This window comes from Nicotiana attenuata, unplaced genomic scaffold (genome assembly GCF_001879085.1).
Source record: "Nicotiana attenuata strain UT unplaced genomic scaffold, NIATTr2, whole genome shotgun sequence".
Lineage (NCBI taxonomy): Eukaryota > Viridiplantae > Streptophyta > Magnoliopsida > Solanales > Solanaceae > Nicotiana > Nicotiana attenuata.
Window position 1 is genome coordinate 209,891 of NW_017671922.1, and position 18,685 is coordinate 228,575.

The 18,685-nt window shown below is 35.9% G+C and overlaps 1 protein-coding gene and 1 long non-coding RNA gene across 3 annotated transcripts; one reads left to right on the forward strand and one right to left on the reverse strand.

Moving 5' to 3' along the window:
- The first annotated feature begins 1,550 nt into the window (after positions 1-1,550).
- LOC109210897 lies at positions 1,551-5,522 on the forward strand. 2 transcript variants are annotated; one of them, XR_002065623.1, is made up of 4 exons: positions 1,551-1,643; positions 3,157-3,289; positions 4,107-4,254; positions 4,958-5,522. It is a non-coding gene; the product is annotated as an uncharacterized LOC109210897 (long non-coding RNA). The 2 variants fall into 2 exon arrangements; XR_002065622.1 differs by lacking the exon at positions 3,157-3,289.
- Positions 5,523-17,948: 12,426 nt separating this feature from the next.
- On the reverse strand, positions 17,949-18,441 carry LOC109210895 (uncharacterized protein At1g43920, Chloroplastic-like). Its single transcript, XM_019374370.1, has 2 exons — positions 18,322-18,441; positions 17,949-18,215 (listed from the first exon to the last, which is right to left on the reverse strand). Exons 1-2 carry the CDS (start codon positions 18,439-18,441, stop codon positions 17,949-17,951), a joined length of 387 nt encoding a protein of 128 aa, XP_019229915.1.
- Between the last annotated feature and the right edge of the window lie 244 nt (positions 18,442-18,685).

Consider the following 18,685-nt stretch of genomic DNA (forward strand, 5'->3'; position numbering starts at 1 on the left):
AGTATAATCGTCTTAGTGAGTATTTATTAAAAGAAGGCTATATAAATGATGCTATTTGCCCATGTGCTTTTATAAAGAAAACAACATCAGAATTTGTTGTACTTGCCGTATATGTTGATGACATAAACCTTATTGGAACTCCTGTAAAACTCCAAGAGGCAATTGATTATTTAAAGAAGGAATTCGAGATGGAAGATCTCGGAAAGACAAAATTATGCCTCAGTTTACAAATTGAACATTTGGGAAACAGAATTTTCGTCCATCAATCTACCTACATAGAAAAGGTATTGAAAGGGTTTTACATGGATGGAGCACATCCATTAAGTACTCCGATGGTTGTTCGATCACTTGATGTGAATAAGGATCAATTCCAACCCCAAGAAAAGAATGAAGAGCTACTTGGTCCTGAAAGCAATTGGTGCACTAATGTATCTTGCTAACACTACAAGGCATGATGTAACTTTTTCAGTTAATGTCTTAGCAAGATATAGCTCCGCTCCCACAAGGAGACATTGGAATGGAATCAAACACATATTGCAGTATCTAAAAGGGACTACCGATATGGGCTTATTTTATGGCAATAATTGCAGTTTATTTATCTGACCCACACAAGGCTCGATCTCAAACAGGCTATGTGTTTACATGTGGAGGCACTCAATATCTTGGCGATCGACTAAGCAATCAATCGTGGCTACTTCATCTAATCATGCTGAGATAGTTGCTATTCATGAAGTAAGTCGAGAATGTGTGTGGTTGAGGTCTATAATACACCTTATTCGAGGCAAATGTGGTTTGAAATGTGACACTCTACCCACGATTTTGTATTAAGATAATACAACATGCATAGCCCAACTGAAGAGAGGATTCATAAAAGGAGATAGGACAAATCACATTTCACCAAAATTATTTTTTACGCATGATCTTCAAAAGAATGGTGATATCAATGTGCAACAAATTCGTTCAAGTGATAATATAGCTGATTTGTTCACCAAATCTCTACCGACGTCAACCTTCAAGAAGCTAGTGTACAAGATCGAGATGCGAAAACTCAAGGATGTGAATTGATGCTCTCATCAAGGGGAGTTAATACGCATTGTACTCTTTTTTCCTTACAAGGTTTTGTCCTACCATGTTTTCCTTGCAAGGTTTTTAACGAGGGAACCAAAAGGCGTATTGTTAGATACGTGTATTCTTTTTCCTTTACTAGAATTTTTTAACCACTGGGTTTTATTTTAGTTAAAGTTTTAACGAGGCACATTATCTGTTGAATAGACATTCAAGGGGAGTGTTACAAATAGAGTTTTATTTAAGATGAATGTCTATATTTTAGAGAGATTTTAGGAATTTTACTTGGTGGCTAAGTCACTCTTTTCCTATAAAAATAAGGGTCCTATTCCACTGTAATTCATCTCAAATCAATAAGAATTATATCTATTTCTTTGCAATATCCTTCTTTATTGTTTTATTTCAATAAGTTAGTTGAAGATGAAATTAAAATAAAAACGGATTCAATTCATTTTAATATACTACTCTACAAGATACTACGCTTAGCCATTTTTTAAGACGCTTCTCAACTGATACCACTCTTCTCCTACTGTGCTGGAACCTGCTCTTCTTCATCTTTCGAAGTCGCGAGCTAACGTGTAAGTTCCCCTTTTCTTTTTGTCCTCATTTAGCAAAATCTTGCTTATTACAGCCAATTTCATTTTACATTCATCTCAGTTCGACAGTTCCTTGCATTTAATATCATTTTATTTAACGTATCCCTAAAATCTGAATAAGTCCAGATGGATTTTTGAGTTAATTTAATTGAACAGATAACTATTATTTTTTGTAATTAACTATTTTTTCGGTCTGCAACAAGTAAATTTGGGAATATACAACAGCTGGATTATTTAAATACCTCAACAGGAGTATTTACAGATTCAAGCATCATTTAGTTGCACATAGCTAATAAACATTTTTGTGCCTAATTTGTGATTTCTTCCTTCTACTTCTCCTTTTGAAGGTTTATTTTGCACTAGTACTCTGAAGTGTAAGATCTCAAAAACCTTAAGTCTATGGAATATTGGAGATTCAAACAACACTTTTTTAAGTGAAGTTTAAGGAACAAAGAAAAAAATAGAGAAAATTAGCGGCGATTGCTAGTGTGAGTGCAACATATTAATCAGCACCAGCAGTTCAGGTCCTTTGCTTTGTTATAATTTGCTGACTCTATGAGGCTTCTCCTCCTTGAATTTGTGTGTTATTGTTAGAATGTTAGACTTTAGATTATGTATATTATCTCACCTTAGAAGAAAAAGTATTGTGTAGGCATCTGTAGTAGCTTCTATCTCTACCTTCACTAGGTAGGTGTAAGGTTTGCGTACACACTATCCTCCCCAAACCCTACCAGTGGGAATACTGGGTTTGTTGTTGTTTTGTTGTTGTTGTTGTTGTTGTTGTTGTTGTATCTGTAATAGCTTCTATGTACCAATCGCTTCACTTATTTTTGATAGAACGAGCTTAATCAAGAATCTGATTACTATTTTTATTCGCGATTTTAGGAGTTTTTGGTCAAAATTGTCCCTTATGTTTGGGGGTAAGTTTAAATTTGTCCTTTATGTATTATCTTGAACACTTATTGTCCCTAGTTTATATAAGTTGAGCACCTTTAGTCTCTGTTAACACCAAACCCAAGCAGATGCACAAAACTAACGGCTCCTTTCCTGGTGCAATGAACATAGCACAGTAAAATAAAACCCAGCTCAGGGTCTTCTTCACCTACTCTCGCCATCAGTGTCTCCGTCGATTATTTTCATCTTCGGTGGAAGAAGAGCTCTCTCTCTCTCTCTCTTTAACGACTCTTCTTTTTGTTTGTATATTTCTCTTTTGTTAAAACTAAATGATTGTAAAGAACGTTCTCACCATTACTTTTGCAATTAGACCGTCATTGTAGAGCACTTTTGCATCAGAAACTAAAAGGTTGAATATGTTGGTTGGCCATTAGTGCACTTCTGCAATTATTAACTTTTAGTTGAGTGGTGAAACAACGCGTGAGAACCATCCATGCTTTGAAGATCATAAGTTTTTAGTGTAAGTTAGCAGATTCTGCTATAGCAATTTCACAAATTTGCTCAGGGTATTCACTCACAAGATCAATCTTTCCACATGCAGCTAGCTAGTCGGCTAGATCAATTTTCTCAAACTCATGTAATTCCTTGACTAGTTGAATGGGAAAGAATCTTTCGGAAAGCTATGAGGGATAAGGAGAGGATACTGTTGCAGAGTATATCATTGGCAAATTCAGGTATCTAGTTTCATTTGCTCTAGCTAGGAAGAAGACTTCGATTTGGGTCTTGTTTTTACGGCGTCAGGTGCATTTCACGTCAGAACTAAAGGAGCCGTTAGTTTTGTGCATCTGTTTGGGTTTGGTGTTAACAGAGACTAAAGGTGCTCAACTTATATAAACATAAGGGACAATAAGTGCTCAAGATAATATATAAAGGACAAATTTAAACCTACCCCCAAACATAAGGGACAATTTTGACCAAAAACTCGCGATTTTAGTATTTAAGTTTGAAAACCAACAAAGTTTTGAACTGTTATCTATAATAGGATATAGTTGAAAGAAGCTAAGAGCTCGAAACTGGCACCTAAGTCTTAAGCCCAAGTTCTGTATTTAGAGCTATGATTGGACATATTTCTGAGCGAAAAGCTCATGAAACTAGAAGTATTACAGTATAACCAAAAGTGTTCGTAAGAAGTAATTTCTTCTCAAATGTATTGCTATCCCAAAACACTGTCAATATATGTTACATTACCACAAGTCAAAGCCTTGTATTCAAATGTTCGAATACTCACTTATCCTGCGGGAGAGGAAATAAGTTTTTGCCTTAATTAGAGCAAATATTTGTCCTAAGAATATCAACCAGCCACACTATTATATCGGGGTTTTCTTGTTTACGGATAGCAGAGAAGAGCAGTATTCCTTTATCTGAAGTGGTGACGCCTTTTGAAAAAGTTTTGATTATATCTGCCGTTCATGGATATAGTTCGGTTGGAGCATTTGGATGTATGCTTGCTTAAACTATTAGACATTCTGAATATGAGCTTGTCTTTTTCAGGGTTTGAAGTCATTATACGATCAGCAATGCCTCACAGAAGTCGGCCTTGACAGCACTTCTGCTGTTTACCGGACTTAATGTTGTTTTGGTCTCAACAATAACTCCTGTCTATGATTTTTTATGCTTCCATCCTTATTGGGAAAGAAGAGTAAGGCACCTCTTTTCCTTGTATCCGTATAAACTTTAAAAAATTATTCTTTCTTTCAGCATTCAATGGCTTATTTACATCTTTTATACTTAATTCTTGACTATGCATCTTCCTTGCTATTTTGCCTGATGAGAAATACATTATAAAACACATAAAACTTGTAATGGTTATGCTTGTTTAAATGAAAATTACAGTTATCACCAGCATTTGCCATATTGTTTTGGCTTAGAGGGTGTTTGGATTGGCTTATAAAAAGTAGCTTTTAAGCTAAAAGCCAAAAGCCATAAGTTGGTAATATCCAACTTTTGGCTTTTGGCTTATTTTTGTACTTTTTATGCCTAAAAGTAAGTGCTTTTAAGCACTTTTTATCATTGTCAAACACCACACAAACTAAAAAAGTGCTTAAAAGCCAATAAGCACTTAAAATAAGCCAATCCAAACACCCTCTTAATTTAACGGGTTATATAGTTATTGGTTACTCAGAGATCTTGCTGTGTTTAGGCCATCACTATTCAGTAGGGGTGTTTCTATTTCCTGTTAAAAGTGGACTTGAAGTGGAATTTAATTTTTACTCAACTTTTCCGTAGCCAATTGATGTGATTTATGTCCTCTCTAATGCTGTACGTTCAGTATAATCTTTTTCTCCCTCTTGTTTTGTGACTCTGCATGGTAATTGGTAACTTACTTCCGTCATCTATGACAGAGAGAACGTCGGCATCAGGAACATGAAGCAGCGTTGAGAGGTTAAGCATCTGTATAAGTGTGGTATCGAGGTTGGGGATTATGTTTAGCCGGTCTTTAGTTTAAATTGGTCATAAGACAAAACAAACTTATAGAGGATGTTGGAGACCTAATTTGCTTCTGGTTTTATTGTGTACCCGAGTTTCCTTGGTATTTGTTTAGAGTAAAATCAAGCAGAGTACAAGTATTAAGAATTACAATCGGAAGGAAAGAAATACAAAGATGATATTAGCTGACCTTTTCTTTTCAAAGAGACTTCTATTACACATTGTTTGAGGAACCTCTGTTGCTCCCTCTCCGTTGGCGATTCTTTGGTTGTCAAACCCTGGATTTGGGTGTAATAAGAGTAGCTGAAGAAGGCTGCATTGCTTGTGGTTGCGGTACCACCATATCTAGAGAATTACTCTAAAACTTTTCTAGATCAATCTATATAGACTAGTGTTCTTGTGCTTTATGTGATAATGCAGCACCATTGCTCACTTATTTAAGTGGTCACACAAGAGAAAGAGATTGGAGGATTTTGTTTCTTTTGGTATAATTTTTTTCGTTTTAGTCTGGTTACATCATGGCCTCTCTTCTTTTAACTCGTCAAAGACATTGAAGTTACTGTCAGCCCAATTTTCCTTCTTTTTTTCTTTCTCAGCGGGGAAAGAAGAATGGGGTATTATCACTTTTAGCCCACGTCAGAAACTATTTACCTCTGGAAGCCCAAAAAGTTTATAAAATCTGTATATAACATACAAAAAAGAGGGGTTGAAAATTTATTGGTTTTTTTTAGCGTCATTTTTCCAAGATATTTATTGTCTCATAAGAAAACTTAAAAGTTCATATAAAGATTTGGAAAGTGGTTCCCTGATTGCACTCAAAAGTTGCTAGAATTTGTTTGTGGGTGATTTTGGGTTTGATATGCACTCTATGAGAAAGGCACACAAGTTCAGTTTGGTACATCTACTTTTCCTACGCCTAAATGAATTTTTTGATTAAGTTCCCCCAAATTTTACGGGAAAAATTCAAAAATAGTCAAATTTACAAGTGATCATTCAAAAATAGCCACAGTTTCAAAAGTAATCGAAATTTAGCCACTTTTCATGTAAAGATAAATCTGAACGAAAACACTGTTCAAAATCCGGAAAATACTCCAGCATAATATACTGGTATTACAGTATCTGGAACTCCAGTATATTAATACTCCAGCATAATATACTGGAGTTCTAGTATAATATACCGGTCCAGCATAATATACTGGAAGTTCATACACATGTGCTCCAATCTCCAGTATATTATGCTGGAACTTTTCGCGTGTTGAAGTTCCAGCATCATATGCTGGAAGTTTATATACATGTGCACCGATATCGAGTATATTATGCTGGAACTTTCCGTGTTGCAGCAAAATAGTGGCTATTTTTCAATGACTTCACAAACGTTGGTTATTTTTGAATGACCAGTCCGAAAACTTAGCCCGTGCTATTTTTACGAGTTTTACTTGTTTGGATTAAGCATTAATCCACTATACGTTTTTTTATTAAGTCTTTAGTTAAAATTGGAGGAAATTTTCACTTTTATGCACATATTATCTTTTTGGAACTATTAGTAATATGCAAGTAGCATCATAGAGATAATATCCTAATTAACTAGTAGAATCAAATTTGTTACAAGATCATATTTTATTGAAATTTGTTCAATTCCTTCTAAACATGAAAATAGCTTTCATTTGCTTTTTTCATGCATTGTTCTGGTGAAAGACATGAGATTACTCAAGCTTTCACAAGTATTTACGCTGATGAATTGTCTTTGTAGGCGTTTGGACATAAGAATTGTAAAATTCCAAAAAACGGTGAAAAAAAATTTCAAGTGAAAATGGTATTTGAAAGTTAGAGTTGTGTTTGGACATAAATTTGAGTTTGGGTTGTTTTAGAAGTTTTGTGAGTGATTTGAGTGAAAATTTGAAAAGCAGCTTTTTGGAGTTTTTCAAATTTTCGAAAATTTCCAAAATGCATCTTCAAGTGAAAATTTATGAACAAAATTTCGAAAAAAAGAAAAAAAAAATTGTATGTCCAAACGCGTTCTTTATCTCCTTAGCCTCAAGTTTTTTTTTCTTCTTTCCAATAGCACGTATTAAAATGATTAAATTTCAATTAATTCCCTTAAACTTTTAAATATAGGAAACAATAGCTATTTCCCATTTTGAATGAACTAGAGAACCTCCTTAGCTAACATTTTCCATACTTTAGAATTATGCTTGAATCACCTATAAACTAGTCAGAATTTTAAATTTTTGTTCATAGTTTCCAAGAAATAATTTGATGAAATATTTTCAATAATTAGAGGAGAAATTTGTAAAAATGTAACAAATTTTTTTAGAAAATGTCTATACGTAATTCTTTTATATGTGCTTTTATATGAGTGATACCTTAAAGGAGAAAAATATGAAGGTATACTCAAACTTTTTAAAAAGAAGGCCTCACACAACTAGTGTCTTGATGCGAGAGAGATCTGAAATTGTAATTTTTATAATATTCTAGCCTTGAGTATTTTTTTCTTTTTCTAATCCAAAATAACAAATACTTTTTGGTAGAGGTGTCTTATCCAAATCAGAATTTACAAATTACAATTAGGTGAAGTGGATTGTTTAGCTTATGCGGAGTCTTGCTCCCCCGAAAGGTTATTCAAGTGATTAAATTAAATGGTGAATGTAGCAGCCCATTGAAACAGTCATATGTTACACCTCCGCCACTTTGGGCTCAACTTGACAACGAGAGTGTTGTCATGAGGCAGCAAGAGTGTTGCAAGGCAGGTGCACGAGTAGCACCAAGTCAAAAAGGGAAACGGGCAAGTGATGGCCAAGGCTTTGACTGAGGCGAGGCAACTTGGCAAGGGCTTGACAATGAGTTGCGGGCTGAGGGTTACACTTGATCATGGCAAAGGCATCAAGGCATGAGGCAGTGATGCTAAGGCAAGGCAAAAAAGAAGTGGCAAAGGCAGGCTAAAGTGCAACGGAAGGCAGCGCGCGGGACAGACGTGTCATAACATTGGGGCACAGCAAAGGACCATGTTCGTGGGCAATTGAATAGGCAAATGTGGCTACAATGCAGCTGGATATAATGGCATTGGCGCCTGGTCCAAGCCAAGGCACAAAAATGGACACCAAGCTTCAGATTGACTAAGTTAAGGGCGGTTACGGCACATGCTGTGCACATGGGCATCAGTTGAGCTTTGCTAAAATGGTGGCAGGAGTGTTAGCACGTTTTAAGGCCATGTTTTCCATTATTAGTAGCCATGATTTACATGATCCTAGTAGTTGGGGGGTTGTCAACTGTATTAGGCTAAAATAGCATGTCCCACCTGGACAAGTGTCTAAGCCTAAGGCAACTATTGTAAGAAAATGGTGCTGGTTCATGTATTATAAATGGACAACACCCTTTATGTTTATGGCATGAGTGAAAAACGTGTAAGAGTACACAATTGAGTTAGGAAGGAGTCCTAAGTCTGGTATTCAAGAGTGAAAACAATCTAAGGCTAAGAGTAGTCTTGTGAGGGTCAAGAGTGATCTTCTTTTGTACACGGCATTGTACTTCGAGTTTGAGTTTCTTTGTATGCTCGAGTTAAATAGAAAGTTGGAAAAAGAATTTCCTGTATATTGAGCCTTGTGTTCATCTATATTTCTGTCCCTTTACTTATATTTTTGTTGCCTAAAATCAGTCCTAACTTACTACGTTGAAAAGCTGCCTAAAATATTCTAAGTCCAAAGTTATTAAAATTTGGCTAAGTGTTGGAGCAGACTGAAGTCAAGTTGAGTTTCTCAGACAGCCATTAGACCATCCCAACACCCGTAGTTAGGGGCTGAGAACGATCATCTATGGCATCATAACCCAAGGGCTGTGGGAGCTGTTAATCACAGCTCTGGTTTAATGGACCTGACTCATCAACCGGACTTGGTTTCCTGTCTCCTTAGAACTCAAGGATACAGTGGTACGAGCCTATAGAACAGATCATGTTCAAGTAAGGTCGTGATATCTTAAGGAGAAAAATACGAAGGTATACTCAAAAATCTCGAAATACTTGAGGAGAACGCGAGATTTGAAATTGCAATTTTTATAATATTCTAGTGTTGAGTATTTTTTTTTTCTTATTTTTTAAATCCAAAATAACAAATACTTTTGGTAGAGGTGTCTTGTGCAAATCAGAATTTACAAATTACAATTAGGTGAAGTAGATTGTTTAGCTTATGCGGAGTCTTGTTTCCCCGAGAGGTTCTTGAAGTGATTAAATGGTGAATGTAGCAGTCATCTATGGTGAAATTTGAGGGAGGGAAAAAAGAATTGAAGAGTCTGTCAGACAGCCATTAGACCATCCCAGCACCCATGGTTAGGGGCTGAGAACGATCATCTACGACACCATAACCCGAGGGCCATGGGAGCTGTTAATCACGCTCTGGGGTCCAATGGCCATGTCTCATCAACCAGACTTGGTTTTCTGTCTCCTTAGAACTCAAGGATACAGTGGTACGAGCCTATAGAACAGATCCTGTTCAAGTAAGGTCGTGAACATAGCCTTCGTTGTCTTTGCTTATAAAGGACTTCTTTGTGCTCTATATGTCGATGTGGGATGGAAAGAGTGTCGTTCTAAAGAGGTGGAATTGAGTCAGTCTTAGTGTTGTGAGATTAAAAGGTTTTCTTTTACGACTATTTCGAAATGAAAGCAGACCGTTTGGTGTTAACAATTTCCATAGAATATTGGAAGATTTAAGAAATTCCACAAGACGGGAAAGGCGCGAAAGTAGGTGTTAAAATGGTTTTTTTTTGTTTCCATGATAAATGGGTTGTTTAATAATTTTGTTTTTTGCTTTTTATTGATTTTTATTTTTATTTTAAGCAGGAATTTTGCTTTGATGAAGATTGAGAAATCTTGCCAGTTCTTGTTGTACCTCTTCTCTCTCCAAATCAACCAGAATTATAACTCATTTATAATTTTTTCTACACATGGAAAAAGAAGAAAAAGTATACACGTAGACTCTGCTAATAAAGAAATAGATTTTCAGTGACAGTTCAAAGAAAAAAAATCTCTTCAAGGTACATCTTCTTTCCCATTTTTCTAATTTCTTCTATGACATTACTAACATATTCTGATTATTGAGATAAGAGAAATTTACTGTGACATTCAAAAACAAAAAAAATTACTGGATAAAAACATCCTTTATCTGTCCCTTTTGGTTGTTGTAGTTCCCCCGAGTCCTTTCCAGAATGTTGTACAGTTGAAGTAGCTCCTAATTTGTCTGTACAAAAAGTTTCGTTGGCAAACATATCACAGTAGCTTACTGATAATATTTTGTTTTGATTTTCAAGGTCAAGTTGAATCATTTTAAAGATTAATAACATGTAGATTATTAGTCTCTTGCTTTGTTGATAAAGGGTGTAAAGGTATCTCTTTGAGAAACTAAAGATACCAAGTTTTAAATAAAATGAAAAAAATGAATTCGTCAAGTTAGTAGCACCTACAAGGCTATAACTATTAGTAGAAGAAATATATAGAACTAGTTTACTAGCCAATATACATAAATTATATACTTATTATACTCATATTATATATTTGCCGATTATTTTTAATTTAAACAGTTAGGTGATCGACTATTTCGATTAATTCTTCATATAAAAATTTTGGCTGAGCTAATTGAATAACATACTTACCCTAATGGGGTCAATAGGCAATCATGAAGGCCCATGGCTTAATAGGCTATTATGAAGGCCCATGGCTTAGATCGGTGACCTCCGTCACATTTTGGAGGGGTGACCAACTAAGATGGCTTAAGTTGTCGAGTCTATGTCACAATTTATGATAGCAGAGGACTTGCGTCTGCGGGCACCCACCTAATTCTAAGGTAAAAATTTTACGAGGCGCCATATTTAGTTGTCGCAATTTAATCTATACCCATTTTTTTAAATAAAATTAATTGATACCCATTATTTAGCTAACTTCAGATATCGCTTTCTTCTTCGCTGCTACTTCTTCTATTCTTCTTCTTCTCCTCTTCATCCTCCTTTCTCCTTCTTCTTCTCCTTCTCTTCCTCCTCCTCTCCTCCTCATCCTCCTCCCCCTCCTTCTCCTTTTTCTTCTCCTTCTTCTCCTTCTCCCGCTTCTCCTTCTCCTTCTCCTTCTTCCTTATTTTAAAACTGAGATTCAAACTTCAAAGTGGTACTTGTATATCGTAGTGAAAAAATTGAAACTGGCATTGCTGAACCTAGAGAAAGCTTGCTCGATGGTGACCTCACTGAAATCGATGAAACAAGCATCTTGTGAGATAAAAGAACTTTAGATTCGATTCTAAACTTGCATTGAAGAGATAGAAAATTTTCAGATCAAATTCTGAAGTTATATTGAAGAGACAAAAGAAACTCATATACTGATTCTAAAGTTGCATTAAGGAAAAGTTGCAATAAAGAGATATAGAAGAACTTCAGATCCGATTATGAAACTCAAAATTTATAACTTCATATGCAAATTCGGAAGTGTGTTCCAAAGTGGGTAAATTTTATAAATTTTTTGTGCAATGTGGGTATGACTTTAGTGGTAGTCCCAAATTGGATTGTCACGACCCAAAATTTAACTAGTTGTGATGGAACTTAACCGAACCTGTTAGGTAAGTCCAATAACAGTCAACACAGTCCAATAAAATAAATGTGACCAACAAATGATACAACTAATTTCCATACAATAACCCAAGGACTGGTAGTACGAATCATGAGGTTCTAAGATTTAGAATTTACAAAGCTGGTACGAAATAAATACATCATCTATTTGGAATATACATAAATAGATTTGCAAATCTAAAGCTACCAAGGACAAGTGGCATCTATAACCGGAACACGCGTACGTCGTCAACGCCAGCTCTCGTCGTACACAGCAACATCAGCTCCAAGATCGTACGCAAGGTGCAGAAGTATAATATGAGTACAACCGACGACATGTGCCCAGTAAGTATCTTGATTAACCTCGGTGAAGTAGTGACGAGACTTTTTAGTTAAAAGATACTCACTAATATAACTTGTGCAGTAGAATTTGCAATAGAAACAATACTAACATAACAGATAAGGGTACGTGCTTAAATATACGAAACAGCAAATGATTACAAGAAGAAATTACGGTCAATATATCTCAATATCACAACCAATACTTTCCTTAAAGCGATGACCATCAAACCACGGTAGAAAATCCAAAATTTTACAGTGTGAGAAATGTACTCAAGATATCAAATCAAATGGCACGACAACACGCTTCGCACATTTATCTCATCCTCACCAAATATATGAATGCGTTTCAAATCAAATGGCACTGCAACACCCTTCGTGCATTTATCTCTTCCTCACCAAGCATGCGTATAACAGTACCAACCGGGTGAAAAAAAATACCAATAATGATAACGACAAAGTGGGAAGTACACGGTAGCAAAAACGAACAAGACAATGCATATGGACAATGATAACAGACTAGGTGGGAGGCATAGAGGTAATGACAGCAATTTAGATAGGAGAACATAAATGTCACTAACTTAGTAGAAGGTTTATACGAAAGTGCAATAAATGAGAAGGGCATAGATGTAGATATAACAAACAAGAAGAAAAAATGATCTTTATAAGCTAAACAAAAAAGCATGGATAATTAACATGGCAGAAGGTTTATACGAAAGTGCAACAAATAAGAAATGGCATAGGTGTAGATACAACAAACAAGAAGGAAAATATGATATTTACAAGTTAAACATATAGAAGGCATGGATAGTACAACAACAATTGAGGTAGAGGACATAAACAGAACAACGACGATAAGTCACATAGAAAACATAGGTGCAACACTATCAACTCAAGATAAGGCATAAATGTATACACAGGAAAATTTATCATAATATAATGCATGTCTCTCGTCCTTGCCTGCACGGAAACACGCTTCGTGCCATGAACACATGATAATATAATAATAATGGCACGACATCACCCTTCGTGCTTTTACTCTTGTCCTCATATGATAATCCCAATATAAAGGGAAAAAGGTCAAAATTGCCCCTGTACTATTGTCTATTAGTTGTTTGTGCCACCCGTTATACATTTGGGCCATTCTTGCCCCTACTGTTAATGAACTTAAACTAAATGCCCCCAACCCTAACGTCTATACACGCTGGCAGCTGACCACATAAAATTTATTCAAGTCAGCTTCCATGTCAGCTTCCACATCAGCGGGTCCACCAATTTAAAAACCCACTACACCCATTTACATATCCCTCTCTTACCCGTGACCCATGACCCATTTGCCCACCAAATAAATATGATAGACCTGTCCAAATGTGCAAAGAGTGTCATTTGGTCCGCAATACTTCGATAGAAACGAGAGAGAAAAGTGTGGAAGGTTTTAAAGAAACTCAAATTTTTCAGTGTTGAATGCTGTCAAGGTACGATTTCCCCCCCAAAGCTGAACTTTTCTACTAGGTTGATATGGTTGTTGTTTATAAATAAAGTATTTTTGTCTTAGGGTTCGTATTTCTTTTATGTTAAAGTTAGGGTTTTTGGACTGTGCTTCGTGGTTTAGGGTTTTTCTTGTTTCAGATATGTGGTTTGTCGTTTAGGGTGTTTCTTGTCTCAGATATTGACTGGATTTTTGTCGTTTGTATTTACATGTGACTTTCACCTTTATACCCTAATTATTTGTCTGATTCTATTGGTCGGTTAGGGTATTGATGGAATTGATGATATTTGGTACTTATTTTAGAAGATATTTCTCTTGTTTAGGATTTCAAGTATGTGTGGTCCCTTATGTTTTTTAAAGAAGGGTCGGTTAGGGTTTTTTTAACTGAAAAAGTATTTTAGCTATTTCTTAATAGCTGACTTGTTGTTATTTGGTCCCATGTTTCACCTGCATTTACTTTGAAGATGATGCTCATGTGGGTCTCTTACATATATGTTTATTCCTTATTTTATTGTGGTGGGACTCTAAGTTTGATAGTTTATTATGTGGTCCCATATATGCATACAGAAATATTATGTACCTCATTCAATTTTGTGTTTTTATTCATCTACCTCTGTACCTTTTTCTTGTTCCCTTTATTTATCAAACTGTTTTGTTTACTTACATGTTTATTTATTATTTCTGTACATCTTGTCTTTTTTTACTTCTTTATGCATTTACTATTGTAGGTTGTATTAACATTATTCATGGTTACTATGCAGCCTTTTATAGATGGTGCTAGTTGAGTTAGTTTTTCATCATGGTGGAGAATGGAGTAGTAAGCCACACCTGCTGTATAAAGAGAAGTATGTGCACATCAATAAAGGTTTTGACTCTGACTTGCTCTCTTATGCTGACTTAGTTGCTGAATTTGATACAAAGTTTGGGTATATAGGGGTGCAACAATTATAGTAAAGGGTCCTGGTGGTAGATATTATGAAATAGATGGGGATGTTGGGATTAGGACACTATTGGACCTTGTTAATGAACAGTGTAATGTTATTAATTTGTTTGCTGTAGAAGAGTGTGAACCTGCAGTTGATGTACCTAATATAGTCACTCATAGTGAGTCACACACAGTAGAAGTTGAAGCTGCTACTGATTGTAGTGATAATGATAGTGAGGAAAATGATTCTGCTACTGATTCTGATTCTCCTAATTCTAATGATTTGGAGCAACTTTTTTTTATAAAAGAAGAGGGTCATCAATGATAAGTTAACTGATTATAAAGAGTTAGATAGGTCAATGACATTTAAAGATATACCTGAAGCTAGGAAAATGATCGACATGTATTCTCTTGCAAATGGGTATGACTTGAAGCAACTTAAAAGTGACCCTACAAGGCTTAGGTACATCTGTGTTGGTGACTGCCCCTTTGTTTGCCATATATCAAAGGATTCTTCAGGGGGTGGGGTTAAATTCAAGACTTTAGAACCTGAGCACACATGTGAACCTGCATTTGAAAATCATGGAGTACATGCAAACACAATAGCTGAGTACTTTTAAAAAGGCTTGCAAGATAACCCCAAAATTAAGATTAGAGAGATGAGGGAAAGCTTGAAAGCTGCATTTAATGTAAATGTTAGTGAATCTAAGTGCAGAAGGGCAAAGAGAATAATTTTGGAGAAACTTGAAGGTAGTTTTATAGATGAATATAATAAGCTTGTTGCCTATGCCAATGAATTGAAACTTAGCAATCCTGGGAGTGATGTGATAATTAAACTTATCAAAAAGAATGCTCTTGAAAGAAAGGGAAAAAGGAAGGTTTTTAAAGGGAATGTATATTTGTTTTCTAAAGCAAATGAAAGTCTGGNGATATGCAGAAGGTATGTACTGTTTATTTGTACTGTTATTTTCAGTTTTTTTGTTGATTTATGTTTACTTTTATCTGATGTTATCTACTGCTTTTTGTAGGGGTTGATTGACTCAATCCAAACTGTTCTTCCAGAGTCTCACTTTAGATTTTGTGTAAGACATATAGAAGCAAATTGGTGTAAGAGATGGGGTTCTGGTGAATTCAAAAAATTACTTTGGTAGGCTGCATAGAGTACTTATAAGAGGACTTCAAAGAACAGATAAAGAATATGGGTGAAGTAAATGATGATGGAAAGGAAGCTGTGGAAGATTTGTTGATGTATCCACCAAAATGTTGGAGTAGGGCATTCTTTGATACTGTTTGCAAGAACCAAGCTGTAGACAACAACTTGACTGAGTCATTCAATGCTTGGATCTTGCAAGCAAGGCACAAGCCAATCATTAAGATGCTTGAGGATATTAGAATCAAGGTGATGAATATGATTAATGAACATGAAGCTGAGGTGATGTCATGGGGAAATGAATACAGTCCTAAAACCATGGAGTTGTACAACCAATTCATGAGGATTGCATTGAAGTGTCATGTTAATGGCAGTGCAGACCATGGATATGAGGTGACTGAAAATAGTGACAGGCACATTGTGAATTTGAGATTGAAGAAATGTACCTGTAGGGCATGGGATCTTTGTGGCATTCCATGTCCTCATGCAATATGTGCATTATTGCACAAGAAAGTGGACCCTCTAAGTCAGATTCATTGGTACCTTACCAAAGAGACTTATCTCCACATTTACTCACATAAGTTACAACCAGTAAGAGGAGAAAAGTTCTGGAAAATTGAGCCTTCACAGTACATGGCTCCACCACCTTTGGTAAAGATGACTGGGAGACCAAAGGTTAAGAGAACAAGAGAAAAAAATGAGGAACTTAATAGGCAAGGACAATGGTATCAGTCAAGGAAAGGGAGGGTAATGACATGTAACAACTGTGGTGAACCTGGACACAATGCTAGAGGGTGTGCAAAGGTAATCAAGACCATTACTTTTTCTATCATTCTTTCTGTTTCAACAACTAACCAAAACTTTCTGTCTTACTAATAGCATTCTAAAGGAAAGCAGCCCATTGGAGGCAAGAAGAAGGGAAAGCAGACAAAGAGGAAGAGAACTTTACTAGATGAAGTAAATGATGAACAACCCAGATCTGAACAGCCCAGATCTCCCTCTGCTGCACCAGTGCCACAAGAAGTCAATGATGAGGAAATTCATCTGTCAGCCCCTCAGCCAAGTCAGCCTAGTCAAACAAGTCAATCTAGCAACATGGTGTTCATGCCAACACCTTCAGTGCAGAGGAAAGAACCAAGCATTAGTGCTTTTCCAGACTTTGAATACCCAGACTTTGACCCTGAGCCTGAGCCTGAAATAGCTATAAGGCCAAGAAGTATCTCTGAGGCAAAGACTAGGCTACAACTGAGGCAATTAAAAGTGCAGCAATTGGAACAAGGGAAATCAGATTTGTTGGTGATGCCAGTGGTATGAGTGAGCCATCAAACCTACCATTCTCACCAAAGAAGCTGCAATGGAAGGGAAAAAATGCTATTACTGGTAACCAGCTTAACAAGCAAAGATTGGCCAAGTTGAAAGCAAAGAAGGGTAATGGGAAGAAGCAGACTTAAAGACCAGCAGTTCTGGTGTTCTGGACTCTATTATGCTAGTATATTTTTGGTTGTGATGTAATTATTAGCCAAGTAAACTTGTTAAACTTGTGTGGCTGTTTAGTTAGTGACATGTTCACTCGGATGTCATGTTATCACCTAATTGTGATAGTTTTTGGGGGGATAATGTGACATCCCCTTGTTTGTGGTTGAATGTAGTTTGAATGTTTAGGTTGGGAAACTTAATGTCATGTTATCACTTGTTTATGTAGGTTTTTGGGGTGATAATGTGACATCCCCTTATGATGAATGAAATTAGTATTTATGAATTGTTTAAGTTAATATTTATGAGTTATAGATGCTGTCCAGATTTTGTTAACAGGTTGTTTTGTGAAACTGTCCAGAATTTGGACCAAAATGGTATTGTAAAAGTGTCCAGATTTTGACATAACTGGTGTAGTGAAAATGTCCTGATTTTAGACTAAAATGTTGTCAAACTGTCTAGATTTTTCCACAAAAAAGGCCTTTGTGAAAGTGACCACATTTTGACATAAGTGGTGTAGTGTAAATGTCCACATTTTAGACCAAAAAATTGTAACACTGCCCAGATTTTTGCACAAAAAGGCCTTCATGAAACTGTCCAGCTTTTAGGTTGGGAATGGAGTTGGTAAATTGTCCATACTTTTTGACATAAATATGTTCATCATCCCATAACATCAACTAATAATACACAAAATTCATCACAAAAGAACTAACAACTTCTAAGATTAAATTGATTAATATAAGCTCTAATTATAACGGTTACCAGCTCATAACTTGAAATTACATTAACTAATTCTTGACAACTAATATATTCGAATTACATTAACTAAGATTACAAGGTCTAATATAAAAGGTTCAAAACAACATACATAACACCTTCTCATCCAATTCCAGACGACAATAAAATTGACAACAAAACATATTCATTAGCATCATCAACAAGATTCATCAACTTTCACTTCATCATCGACGCCACAACAAATCCAACAAAAAGTGCCCATGAGATCATAAGCATCATCCTCGTCTTCAAAACCTTCTCTTCCAATTTCGTAACTTTTGCAGCTTCAGCTTTGTGTAGAGCCTTCAGGGCAATTAATTCTTCTTTCAATTTATCCCTATCATCTTTAATAGCTTCCCAAGATGATGTTACATCTTTAGTTGTAACCAAATCATTGGAGAACGAGATTTCATCTTCCCATTCAAAATAACCACAAGAACAATTCTGTCCAAAACAAAAAAATCACAGAAGAAACTAAGATCGTTATTATTACACTATAAATTAGAGCAAACAGTTACTAATTTAGATCTTTTGTTACACAATCACTAACCTTAGGCTTCGGACATTTAAAAAATTGCCTTCCAGGGTTTAATGGAGTCGTTGAAGTGAAGTGGTTTGCAAAGATGCCACAACGACACCTAATTTGGGAAGAACAACTTCCTTGAGACATTGAAGATGAAGGAAAAGGATTGGGGTCGTGAGCCCTAATTGTTGGTAAGAGAGGGATATGTAAATGGGTGTAGCGGGTTTTTAAATTGGTGGGCCCGCTGATGTGGAAGCTGACATGGCAGCTGACTTGGATAAATTTTATGTGGTCAGCTGCCAGCATGTATAGACGATAGGGTTGGGGGCATTTAGTTTAAGTTCATTAACGGTAGGGGCAAGAATGACCCAAATGTATAACGGGTGGCACA